Source organism: Notolabrus celidotus, chromosome 10 (genome assembly GCF_009762535.1).
Source record: "Notolabrus celidotus isolate fNotCel1 chromosome 10, fNotCel1.pri, whole genome shotgun sequence".
NCBI classification, from domain to species: Eukaryota; Metazoa; Chordata; class Actinopteri; order Labriformes; family Labridae; genus Notolabrus; species Notolabrus celidotus.
The window spans coordinates 25,178,106-25,191,742 of record NC_048281.1 but is presented as its reverse complement, the minus strand read 5'-3'; the positions used below and the strand labels follow the sequence as shown (position 1 = coordinate 25,191,742).

Below are 13,637 nucleotides of genomic sequence, written 5' to 3'. Positions count from 1 at the left end.
GAAGCATGCATCCATGCTCACTGGAAACAAACAAACACACGCACACAGTTACACACGTTCAGACAGATCAGAGGGTTTACATTATGTGTGATTGCCATCTCGTGGTAACAGAAACTATGAAGAACCTTTGCTGTTGCATTCAGTGGGGATTCAGTTTGACACTCAGCAGAGGCAATAACCTGGAGGATGTTTCTGTTTTTTCCAGGAGATTTTAGAAAATTTGAAAAGTGACACTTTAAATTAAAAAATAAACTGAAGCCGAAGAGTATAAGCATGATGTTGTGGAATTAAATCCGAGTGTTTAGTTTAAATCTTCAATGTTAGATCTGTTATAGTTTAAATAAACAGCATGTGTTTCAGTAGGGACATTAAATGGGAGAATATCAGCACACACTTTCAGCTGTATGTGGTCGAATGGCTAAATACCAAGAAGAGCAGCAGTTCGGGATTATAGGTTGATCAGTACTGACATCTTGTGGCCAAACCGCAGAACTGTCAATGTCAGGTGTCTTGGATCACATGCGTTTGGATCTAAGTGAATACCACCACCTTATGGCCAAGACAGTCAGGTAACACCGCTTAATATTAAAGAGCATTTTACTCCTCCTGTATGAGCTGCGAGTGTAAAGGAAGTGATGTGCTGTGCTTTATAACAGGATACAAAGTGATGCCTATATTTCTGTAACACCATAACTAATCAAAAACAAGTTATTTAGATGAGCTAAATTGTGTACATGGATTCAAAGTGAAGAGGAGAGCTTCAAACACACATGCACACACATTGTAAAGCATTGTAAATACAACTTTAAATGTTGTTTCCCTTTAAAGCCTGATTCAGCTCTCAGAGTTGTCCTGTTTGATGTCCTGCCTACCTTAGTGACCTGAACACTGCTGAGAAGTTGCATTGGTCTGAATGAATCACTTATTTTTTGCTGACCACATGCATCACTTCTTACATTTGACATTTTCATGAATGATGCTATTCTCCTACAGAGTGCATATGCAGAATAGTTCTTTGCCGTCAGTTTAGAAGTGAGTAAACACTCCAGACACAAACTCACAGTCCACCCCAAAGAACGACATTTCAAATCACTCACCATTAGTCAAGATGTCTCAAGCAGTGCAATCAATTCAGATGTGTTTTTACAATTTGAGTTCTGCATCCATGTCCTCATCATCTTCCGCTCCCTCCACTGTCACAAAACTCTGTCCAGAGAACAAACGGAGAAACAGAGAGTCAATGGAAAGTCCAAGGAATAGTTGTCTCCAGTGTCCAGTCTCCAGTCCCTCTCCAATAACATAACCCAAAAGCCTGTAACGTGAACTGTAACAGCTCAGAGCAGCAGATACAGGAAGCAGGGTCCCTCTTCGGTCAGTCCATCACTCCACAGAGCACTTAAGTCCAGCACTTTTATAGTCCCGCTGTATGAGAGTGTCGAACAGAGAAACTCACTTCTTAGAGAGTGTAGAGTCTCAGCTCAGGATCCTCTTCGAGACGCGTCTCTGACCTGTGAGATTACAGATGATAACAGTGAGAGATAATCCAGATGGACTGATGCAGCAAAGTGTAATGAAGGCTCACCTGTTCCTCTTCCAGCAAGCCACCGCGTCTCCAGTCAGTGAAAAGCTTCCTGTCAGTTTTATTCCTCCGCTGACACGCCGGTCTCCTCTTCCTCCCCTCCGCTCGCTCCCCTGTTAGTGCTGCTCTGCTCTGCTCCATCTCTGCACTTGACCAATCCACTCCATCAGCTCCACCACTCTCACATCCAACGCAGGTTTTCCCTTCTGCAACCTTATTCTATTTTGAAGATCCTCTCACTCACTTGGCTTCTCCCCCCCTCTGCAGTCACCTGTAGGCTTCAGTACTCAAAAGCATTCCCCAATCTCCCTCCTTCCCTCCTTGCCTCATTCTCATCTCGTCTATCTCTCCTATTCCCGTCACTTTCACCTAACTCCCACTCACTCCTACCCACTTTTAGTCCTTTCACTTCCTCTAATAAGTCCTCCGCTGCTACCCGACCATTACCAATTTTCTCTGACCCACTATTTGCTATTAGTCTTCCTCCTCCCCTTCCTCCTCTCCCTCCACTCTCCATCTCTGTCTCTGCCTATCCTCCTTATATATCCTCAGCCTTTGCTTTGCCTTCTCCCCATCTCCAGCAGCATGAATATATTATTATCTACACAATGGGGCCCTGCTTATTGTTTATGAATTACCAGCCTTGCGGCCAAACAAAGCCTATTTTCATAAGAAACCTCCATTTCATTTCAGCTCCAATTAGATTGGGGGCTAAAGAATAGGAGTCCTCAGGCCTCAGCCCCTAAGGATGGCAGGTCCATTCAGCTTCATTCAATGGGGCCTTATTGCTTTCCCATACAAAAGAGCACGTGGACGGGCTTTCAGACTGAAACACCAACCAAAAATGACTGGGAGACAGTACTGTACAATAACAAATCTTTAAAGAAAGGACACTGAGTGCTTATCCTCCCATCCATCAATTCATCCCTCACTCTTCGCTTTCTTCTCCTCCTCTGTTCGTATATTGTAAGACCTGGACATTAATGACAGACAGTTGAAAGAGAAAGGGAGTGAAAGAAAGAGAAGAAGAAAGAGGCAGAGCAGCTCAGTTTTTCACAATACATGTCAAGTCTAAATGATCACTGGCTGCTGAATAGACAGATGGAAGGGGAAAGAAGTGTGTATGCATGTGTGTGTGTGTACAGCTGATTGATTCTCTGCTTTGAAAAGAGAGAGAAAAGAGTGAACGCGAAGAGAGAGGAAGACCTTGATGCTTTTTCTGAGCGCCACAATAGTCGGGGGGTCTGAGGCGTATTGTGGAGCGCCCACAGTGACAGGCTGTCACTCCATCCCGGGAGGAAGAAAGAGGCAGAGAGAAGGAAGAAGGGCTGGGGCAGGTCAGACTTGATAAAACACGTCTGCTTCTTCATTTCACACGTTTCTCACCTAACAGACACTTGACGGGAAGAAGAACTGACTTGGTAAAGTATTGGTGGAATAAAGGAAATATGGAGTCCATGAAATGTGTGTTTATGTGTGTTCCTCCACCTGGATGAATCAGCAGAGAGATCAAGGTACACCTCGCAGTCCCAGAGCCGTGACTCTTTTCCCCTCTCAGTTCATTATTTCAGAGACTGAATGTCAGTCGGCTCGCCACAAAACTGTGCAAGAGTCGGACCAACGAGGTCAGAGTGTGACAGCACTGGCCGGGCTTTATCGTCCCAGATCTGCTCCACACAGGATGAATGAGAACCACGCTTTTGTTTCCTATGAAAGAATATTCAACAAGAAACAAAGGCCACTGTTTTCATTACTAATGAGTGGACAAGGTGAGAGTCACAGTGAAAAGGTTGACATCTGCGCTTATTCATGCAACAGCAGCAGAAAGGGATCATCTCCCCCGACAAAGCTTGTCACGATTATCAGGAAACACAATGGATTTCAAAAGGCTAGTTGTTACAAAAAGAGGAGGCACAAATACACACAAACATCTACACACTTGTGCTGTTATTGTTGGGTCAACAACAAGATGCAATCAATATCATGAGCCTATCCTCTGCTTTTTATGAGTTTATGCCCAAAGCACCACGACAATGAGTTGTTTTCATGATTTAGCTTCAGTCCAGGTGGAAAAGGCTGTGTCCACTACTTTTATTAGTTTACAAGTAAACTCCAATGTTTCCAGACTTGTTGTAGATTCATTTTGATAGTTATGGACTGCATATCAAAAAACGTAATAACACATTTCAAATATGAGAATATTTCATCTCAAGTTTGAGTACATTACCATTCAAACTGAATACAGTGTATCGCTCAGTTGAGTTCAGGACACGCAACCACAGTCATCAGGAAGAGTGATCCTCTCTGGACAAATGTCAAATCAGCATAGACACCCTTCACTAGGAGGGTAAGGAGGAGGGTCCACAGGGAGACCTGTGTTGTATCAACGCCACCCAATAAAGAGGTTTTAGAGCCCTTCATGCTTCTATCTGCTGACTAGCTAGATTTTACTCAGTAACCTCCGGCTGCGTGAATCGAAACCAATGCAGAAGTGTTAAAAACTGCAGTTCCTCGAGTGTCCGCTTGACGCTGGCCCCCCGGAAGTACCACAAACCACATAAACACCAATTTAAAGAGCCGATCTTTACAGCAGAAATAAACATGTTTACAGCCTGGTACAAAAAACGAGTGTAGTCTGGATAGCTCATTTCTCGATCTGCACACACTGTACGGGGGGTTGAATTTTTTCATAATGCAGCAATTTCAAAGATATTAAGATTATGAGTTTTCCATTATGAGACACAGCTGACTTGATTGACCGGTGGGAACACTGTAGCTGTTGGCGAGGAGACTCAAAGCCCGCCTCTTTACCTCACACTAGCTTGACAGCAGTTAGGTTGAGTTCAGAATTTCCAATATGGCTCCCGCCGACAATCGGCTTCAAAACAGCGCTTCAGAAACAGATGGGTGATGTCCCGGATACCACATCCATTATATATACAGTGAGTCTGCGATTAGTACCTGCCTGCAGTGCCAAAACAAATGCCAAATGATTAGCTGACCATCATATCACTGCGTTGGAATGGCCAGCCAACTGACCTAGCCTGAACTCCACAGATAATCTATGGAGTATTGTTAAGAGGATGATGAGAAACACATGAGCCAAAAATAAACATGACGTGAAGGCGGCTATAAAAACAACCTTAGCTTTAATGCCACAGACTGATCGCCTCCATGCCATGCTGCATCAATGTAGATATTTGTGGGAAAGGAGTCCCAATCCAGTGATGGACGCTCCTCAGAAGTTGGACATTTCTTTATCATAAAACCTTTGTTTCAGATTAGTCTTAGGAAATATCCTGATAATTTGAGATCTGATTTCCATGAGCTAACCCCAACATTTAAAAAAGGCTTGAAATATTTCACTTTTCAATGAATATGAAAGTTCTTTTTTTTTTTAAATATCAAAAAAAGATTTTTTTTTAACAGCATGCACCTGTACACTACCTGCAACAACTAGCAGACAGACTTCTAGCAACCATGTGATCATTCTAGCAACAGAGCATTTAGAAGCGTACGATTTTTTTGAAAGTGAAACACGCGTCAGTAGACAAATTCTTTCATTCATTCATGTCTAGAACATCATATTAATGTTTTAAGTTGTAGTTTAAGAGTTATGTGGGGGCGTTTTAATCCAAAATCTTTTTGTTGCATCAAACATAAATAAGAGAAACCGGATTCAGGTGAAATCAAGTCTTCACAGCATCTGCTCATGAGTGGGCACTCAGCTTTTTGCACATCAGAAATGATACGAGATAATAAGAGCAGCAAACACTTAATGACCAGTTATTAGGCAACGTAGTCTAACAATAAATCTTCAATTATTAAGTACACATAAAAGCACTAAGCAAAGCATCTCATGAGCTTTGATACAACAAAACCACTTTCATATCCAATCATGCAACACAGAAATAATAACAGTGTGCACTGACAAAATATAAATCCAACTGGCCAATGACAAGGCAGGTTTTTCTAATATAATTGCAGCATTGGAAATGTCAAATTCATATATCAGTGTCCAGAGACCACTGAACAACTCAAGTTGGAGTCCATTAAAGAACCTGCAATCTCTTTTGGTAGAGCTACCACTTAGCCTCTGCTACATGATGATCTATTCCAAAATATCAGCTATTAATAAGGGTAACTGTTCCAGATATCATGTAATGCAGTTCATAAGCTGTTGAACAGCAATCAAAACTCAGCCTCATATTATTATAGTTCAAAAACACCAACTAAGCAGAACCATAACAAGGTAAAGTCAACAGTATGTTTGTACAACCAGCAGCTACTTAACTTGAGGATGTGGCGCAGTTCTCCTTGACTTATTCCAGGTGAGGTAGTTTTGGAAAAGGTGCAGGTGGACTGAAACTTCCAGTATTCCAGAGACTAAGCACCAATTAACTTGATAAAATGCTCATTCAGGGAAATGGCGTGCTAGCAATAGTAGTGAAATTGTTGTTTGTAGAAATTTTACTGTAGCCGAAGGAGAAGTGGTTGTGTTCATACTTTAAAATACATCATTAAAAACAAAGCAGGCTACGGCCCACATGTAAGGCGGAAGCTGTTTGGATTTCCCGCCAATTTCGCGAGAGGCGTTTGATCTGAATTGCAGCACCTGGAATGTGTCACGAGCAAGCGGAGTAGTACAATGAGTGGTTCGGTCCAAACTAGTGCCTACCTAAAGAATAAAAAAACGATTATAAAGCACTTTCAAAGCATTAACATTACAAATACCCTAAAATTAAGAAGCCTTATCTCACTTCCTTAAATTAGTTTGCTTCTAACCCTCTAAACTTTGGTGACAGAATAATATAAACTTTTCAAAATCACTCACGTTTGATATCTGAACTAACTCAACTTTATTTATATAGCACCTTTGATACATTAAAACATGCAGCCCAAAGTGCTTCACAGAATAACAGAGAGACAGAAAACAACAGCAATGGTAAAATTATAAAAGGGATGATTATAAATAAAATAGTTAAAAATCAACACAGTAGAATTAATAAAATAAGTAATAGTGGAAAGAAAAGTTAAAAATAAGGAAGCATTAACAAGATCAGATGAATTCAAGAAATAAATAGATAATTAAATAAGATAAATATATGTTAAAGCAATGATTAAAAAGATATTGATAAAATAATACTGATTAAAATAATAATTAAAAGAATAAAAATAATGCAGTCCAGGGCTAAAAATAAATTACTTCAAAATTAAAAGCTAGATTAAAAAGGTAAGTCTTAAGTTTACTTTTAAAAACACCCAGAGAGCTTGCCGTTTTAATGTCCAGAGGCAGAGAGTTCCAAAGCTTAGGGGTGTAAAAACAGAAAGCTCTCTCTCTTTGTGTGAGACACAAGAGGAACATTTAAAAGGGAAGCATTGAGGACCTCAGTTATCGGGTTGGAACATAAAATGACAGGAGATCAGTGATGTACAGAGGAGCGAGGCTGATAAGAGCTTTAAAAACAAGTACAATAACTTTAAAATCAATTCTAAATTAAACAGGGAGCCAGTGCAGAGTTTTAAGAAGAGCGGTTATGTGATCAGTTTTCTTTTTCCTTATTAAAACTCTGGCAGCAGCGTTTTGAACAAGCTGCAGTTTCTTGTGAGACTTTTTGGGCAAACTAACCGAAAGTTAGGCTCCATTTTCATTATTTTTTCTCATTTTACCAAGGTATTATGCTACTAAATAGTTGTATAAGACTCTAAAACCATAGGTCTGTTTTATAGTTGTAGCCTACTCACTATAGTTGGGAAAATTATCACATTTGATTTTATATGCAAATAGTGTTCAAGTATTCTCTACTAGAATTGCCCCCTAACCTACATGCTTATCTAGTCATGATGTTTTTGTGTTTTCAGTGTTTCAGCTGAAAAAACATAAAGCACAGTTTTACTATTTCTTTGTAATGATGCAGAAGACTGAGCAGTGACTCAAAAACATTATTTTAAAACCACCTTTATTCCCCCCCCCCCCGAGGACAAAAGGCTCATCTTTAAGCAGTATTTACATTATACAGTACAAGTTCAATATCTGTACAATTCTCTAGAATGGCTAGAGAGAAAGTCAAGTTAACAAAACGAAAAAAAGGCAAAATAAAATAAAATAAAATAAAACAGACACTTAAGAGTTTCCTGTAAAAAGCTTCACTTAGCCTAGAAACAACAGGCTAAGCCTTAGCCAAAGAAAGACACCAAAGGAAATTCATACAATTATTATTAAAAAAAATTAAATAACATAAGGGAAGGTTATGAAATGGTATGGTTAAAGTTAAGACTTGTCCAAGGCCATCTGTGACCACTGACACCATTAACGTACCATATATGTACCACTGGACAGCATACATTTGTGTAAACAGAGGATTTCTCTTGAATGGTTCTGCAGCTTTATTGAACACATCCAAAGACACTGATGATGAATGTTGTAGTGATGGATACACTGCGGGTTGAGTGTAATCTCCTTATGTTTCTAGGAATGTAATCATGGAATAGATGGTCATGCCTGTTCAGCACTTCCACAGTGATTCCTGTGTTTAATCACCAAACCAGACAGGCAGCAATGACACTCATCTTAAAGCAAACACACACATCCATCTCAGACAAGCACAAAAGTACCTGCTGACGGATTCACTGCTTTCTCAATGAAATAAACAGCTTTAAGTTAGGTGTGTCATGGTGTGCATTTCAAGCAAGCCCACACATACATGCTTTATCTAGTTTTCTTTTAAATATTCAGGTAGAGATGGCGCCCAAGCTCCTCAAAGGTTTGTCTCATCCCAGGTCGGGTCATTCATACTCTTTAAAACCCTCTTCACAACCTTTTCCAGATCCTTCCGTGCTCTCTGCTCCTCTTCCAGCGACCTCTTCATCTTCTTGTTATCCTGTGAGGTTAAAACAATCCTGTCGTTTATGTTGCTGTAATACAGATTTATGACAAACTGACCCGGTGATAGTAGCTGAAAACCAATATTATATTCGTTCACCTGTTTCAGCTCTCGAACCTCATCCCTAAGGGCGTAGACCACATCCACCAGGCTCCTTATATTGGAAAGATAAAAGTTACAAATTTGTCATGTGCATAAGACTGACAGGTTCATGTTTTTAAATGTATCTTCAAGTACAACTCAAATAAATATATTCACGTTCTCTGCATTTACTGCAATTGGCTTACCAACAAGTATTGATGTGGAAGACAAGTACTTCATTTAAGTTTTCGTATACTGTTATTTCACTGCTTCTATGGGACAAATTTGACAAGATTTGAGCCAGTCAGAATAACTCGGAGCTGTAGCGTAAACTAAAAGCAGTCGGTTTATCAATATTCATTGCATTTTCTAATAACACTGTCAAGATTTTATGGCTGTGGAATACATTAAAGTTGTAATGAACTGATGCAGTACTCCATTGAGGTTTAAAAACTACAAAAACAAATTTAAAAAAAAGTGTTGAAAATGTTCCTTCAATATATTGAACTTTGTTTTTTAGTGTTTCAGGTCATTCAAACGTTTATCTTCATAAACTGATATCTGCATTTATAAGAACATTCTGTAAGGAACAAGAATTTCATTGCTGTCCGGCAGAAACTTTGCATCTCCATATTTAATCATATTAATTTTTTTCCATTGATCAATGCTATGGGTCTTCCTTTAAGTCTGTCAAATATCTCAAATATAACAGATGAAAGTCTTAAAAACAAACCTCGTGGTTGAATCTTAAGTAGTGTTTAGTAATGTGAAATACATTGTTTTTTTACTTCCTGGAAAGCAGCGGTTTTGGAGATACAAGGTTTCTGCCCGACGGTGAAAATTTGTTACTTTCGATGACCATTTGCAGTTCATTTGGGCGCAAGTAGAATTAACTTATTTATATGATAGCAAGGTGGAGAGAAGCAAATGAGGAAAATACAATGGGGAAATAAAACTTTAGAAGCCATTAACATTCTGATAAAAATGTTTCTTTTGATGAGCTTTTTAAAAAGAAAGCAAACCTGCATGTATACACAGGTAACTGTAAATGCTTTTGTTGATGTTTTACAACTCCAACTCATTTCTAACTTCTGGGATTTCTAGTCTGATTCAAGCGCTAAACTCCGGTGTTCAAAAATAAAGCCTATGCAGAAGTTCACAAAACTGCAGATCCTTGAGAGTCCACTTGAGGCTGACTGCAAAGCTTATAAAAGGTTAAAATGTTCCCAGCATGAATAAATATGTCGACAGCCTGGTTCACTTTTTGCCAGTCACCAAACTGAGGTTGAGTCAGCGTTTCCAAAATGGCAGCCAATCAACCGAATAAAATGAGCTTCATAACCATAGACATATAAAGAGTAGATGCCGTATTGGCTGCTGGGGCGCAAGAAATACAGCCGCCATCTTGGTCCGGTCATCCTACACATGATCCTACGTGTAAACGTAAACTGAAGCGGCAGAGACTTCAAGATGCCAGAGCACTGTGCGGCAAAATACCTATCATACATCACATATATCACATATCCGAATATTCTATTACTGTTAAGCCCACTATGAATATCAAAATACACAAAACCATGTGTCCTGTATCATACCTACATGTATGACAGTTGCAGAAAAAAAAACCTGCTTGAAAATCATTTTAATATTCAGCGAGTTATGATTGATTAAATGCGCTGACACTTAATTGCGCCTGCCAAACAGATTACACTGAGTGGAGCGGGTGACCGGACCAAGATGGCGGCCCCACGGCTCGTCAGCGCCAATAGGTAGTAGCGGTCGATGCGGCGTCTGCTCTTTATGTCTATGTTCTAAACGCCTTTTCAGGAACCAATGGGTCACAGTGATAACGTCATACTTTGTACAGACTTTTGTCAAACCATACACAGTCACCACCACATGAAAGAGAAAATTTTGACAGCATAGCCACTGTCCAACTGGTGGGTCCCAGAAATAATTTAACAGTATCAGTCTTGCCATCATTTTTACTAGACAAAAGCTCTAACTCCTGTTTTTAGAAATGCTTGAAATCAATGCCATCAGATTTAGAGTATTACAAAGCATTTTAAGAATTAAGTAATATATTTGTGAGTTGTTTTACAAAACTTCAGGCATCAGCTAGAACAAATGTGCTTCTTGGTGCCACAGGCAGGGTATAAAACATAAACAACATGTGGTAACAAAGCAGGGAAGCAAGTGATCTATTATCTTACTTCTCTTCCGCTGCACTCTGTCCGTTGCGATTGGGACCCTCCACCAGGACTTTCCTCTCCCCAGGGATGATCATTTGAAGCCCTGTTTCCTTTCGTGGTCCTGCATCAAAACAGAAGAGCACTAAAACCATCTGTGGTGTGATAGGTCTCACCTTGTAGTGAGATGAGCCAGCAGTGAGTCACTTTCTGTAAGAAGATGTGCTTTTCTGAACTGCTTTAGTGGAACAAGTGACACATCAAAGTGAATCAAACATGCACAATAATTATTATTGGAAGAGTGTTAGTCATGCACGGAGCAGAAATCAGATACAAGCCAGAGGAAAGTGGAAAAAGTAGAGAGACTGTTGAGATAATCCAGCAAAAATCCATTCAAATTGCAATTTTCTGTCAATTTTACATTAATGAGAACTCCACCATCTTCCCCAAATGAGAACACACATCAAACACAATCAGATAAGTCTTTCTAATAAACCACCAAAATACCAGTGTCTACCAAATGACAGATTTATTCAAAACTCATAATACAGCGTTTGGGACTTGGACACTTCAGCCGTGTTGGACAAATACACTGAAGGCGCTGTTTTGCAGATAAGACGTGGTCACATGTGTAAACTGAATACAGCATTAGAGCACACAGACGACAATGTTGGTCAAAGACAGTCGGTCTCTTCACCCTGCCTGTGCCACAGTTTGTTTTAGTTTCTCTTTAAGACCACAGAATACACCTGTCACAAAGTTTAGCACATGATATAAGGACAGTGATATTCTTAGCTCAAATACTCATATAATGGATCTTTTATTTCCTTTCTCTATGACAACTATTATTTACAGAAAGGGAGACTGTGCTCTTATATTTCAAGTCCATTCTGACAGTATTCTGAAGTTGAATGAGTAGTTTACATAGAAATGTTTCCTGTAATATTACGGTTTTTTGATTTTTTTTTTTTTTACCCTAAAGCTTTCAAAACACTGAGGGTGAGAATTTACACTACAAATGAGCATTTACTTTACGGTAACACTAAATACTCAAGTCTACCTTTAGGACTATATCATACACACAGAAAGTACAGAATTAACAGATTCTATCCCCCACGCCCACTGGCCCATTACATGATTGTGCAAAATAATTCAAACACTTCATGTTATAATTTTCAGTGTAAACTTTCATACATACCAATAAAATTAAAAAAAAAACTTCAGGGGATCATTTTGTAAACATTGGCATACAGAATAAAATAAATAAAATAAAAAAAAGCCTGTATATAAAATAATAAATACAATACAGAAACAGTAAATAGTACCATAACATGGACCAATATATACTTCATACCTCATTCATATTTGCTTGCTGTAAGAGGAGATAGACTCTAAATGGATGCCAACCTGTACTTTTAATACCAACACTGGAAAAATACTTCTTCATAAAAATAGTCATTAATGCAAGAAAAGTCATGGGAAACCACACAAGCCAGACATCACTAGGCCATGTCTGGCTAATGAGGCTGTAGCATAGGTGCTAGTTTACTGTGACACACGGGAGGTGTGTTATTGACGTTGAGCTAACTATGTCAAATTATCAATCTGGTAAAAGGTATTACATTAAAGAAAGAGTTCAACATTTTGAAATATAGGCATGTTTGCTTTCTTGCTGAGAGTTTAGAAAGATGATACCACCCTAATGTCTTCACGATAAATATTAAGCTGCAGCGAGCAGCTTGTTAGCTTGTCTTAGTGAAAATACAGGAAACACAAGAAACAGCTAGCCTTGCTAATTTTAACTATTGTGCTGTTTTTGTAATGTCTTGCTACAAAAATCATTCTGTATTAGGTAGAGAGCAGAGCCCGTATGCATGTCCAGCCATTAGCTATGAAAACTGCCCGTTTGTACTAATGGTGAAAAACAATTGATTAGCGGTATGCATGAGCCAGGTTAACGCCCCAACAAAGCATTCATTTTAATGGCGGTAGACCCCACCATTACAGGTGCTAACGGCAGGTAAAGCACCTGTTAGGCTGTTTAAAGGATGGCAGACATTGTGCTTATGCATTACCGTTTAAGCATGTTTAGTCCTCTACCTGTACCACGTTGGTGGCGGTGCTTGTTGCGCAAAATGGCTTTCATGTTGCTGATTTTATATTTTAGGTCTTCAACTGTGAGCTCAGAAACACCACACACATTTACCCGGTTCAAGATCTTAAGCCAAACTTTCCCTTTATCCTTGTTTGTTATCTTTGATGATTGACTTGCTGATAGTAGCTGTTTGTTCATTCTATAATCTTGTAATAAAATGTCTATTTCTTCTTCTGCTGAAAATTTGTTTTTTCTTGACCTTCTCTCAGTCACACCGGTATGGCTCGCCATGTTTATTGTTGTTTATGCATAGTAGGCATTCGCAGTTAAAATTTGTTGGATAGGGGTTTTCCAGGAGGTTCTCTGGACATATGACTTTTTACACCAGCCTCGCTCTCATGGCGCAATTAGTTAATTGGCCAATTATTTGCAGTCGTGCATGCGGCTAACACTACGGCCAAATGGGCCATTCCATAACAGTACGTTAAGACTAATGGTGAGGTTTGTGTAATGGCTGGACGTGCATACGGGCCCAGGAGTTCAGACACGTGTTATCAAGCTAACTTAAAGAGTGCTATGAGTTAAACAGCTAGCCTAGCTCACTTCTAAGGTTAAAGATACATCAAAGGGCACAGCTTTATATAATTTGTATTATCTTTTAAATATATTTTAAAATTAAGATAAGAGATTTCAGAAGGTGTCTTTATCTCCCTTGAAATGAGCAATGCTAGCTGTTCCCTCCATTTAACATTCTGTGTCCTAAGCTAGGCAAACCTACTCCTGGCTTCAGCTTCATTTCGAACAGGCAG

At 39.3% G+C, this 13,637-nt stretch overlaps 1 protein-coding gene and 1 long non-coding RNA gene across 9 annotated transcripts in view; both read right to left on the bottom strand.

Annotated features, from left to right (window-relative positions):
* The window catches only part of LOC117820821, a 107,524-nt gene extending 103,317 nt beyond the window's left edge, over positions 1 to 4,207 (bottom strand). For 3 of the 5 annotated variants that reach the window (XR_004632847.1, XR_004632848.1, XR_004632850.1), the window contains exons 1-3: positions 1,583 to 4,207; positions 1,454 to 1,508; positions 1,098 to 1,206 (exon numbers count right to left, since the gene is read on the bottom strand). This is a non-coding gene — a long non-coding RNA (uncharacterized LOC117820821). The remainder of the gene's footprint in view (positions 1 to 1,097; positions 1,207 to 1,453; positions 1,509 to 1,582) is intronic. The other 2 variants (XR_004632849.1, XR_004632851.1) reach the window with 2 other exon arrangements.
* A 3,744-nt stretch (positions 4,208 to 7,951) lies between these two features.
* Positions 7,952 to 13,637, bottom strand: part of arhgef7a (Rho guanine nucleotide exchange factor (GEF) 7a) — a 78,778-nt gene continuing 73,092 nt past the window's right edge. For all 4 annotated transcript variants that reach the window (XM_034694207.1, XM_034694205.1, XM_034694206.1 and 1 more), the window contains exons 19-21: positions 10,758 to 10,857; positions 8,563 to 8,617; positions 7,952 to 8,460 (exon numbers count right to left, since the gene is read on the bottom strand). In XM_034694207.1, coding sequence (XP_034550098.1) covers positions 8,338 to 8,460; positions 8,563 to 8,617; positions 10,758 to 10,857 — 278 coding nt within the window. In that variant the 3' untranslated portion in view covers positions 7,952 to 8,337. The remainder of the gene's footprint in view (positions 8,461 to 8,562; positions 8,618 to 10,757; positions 10,858 to 13,637) is intronic.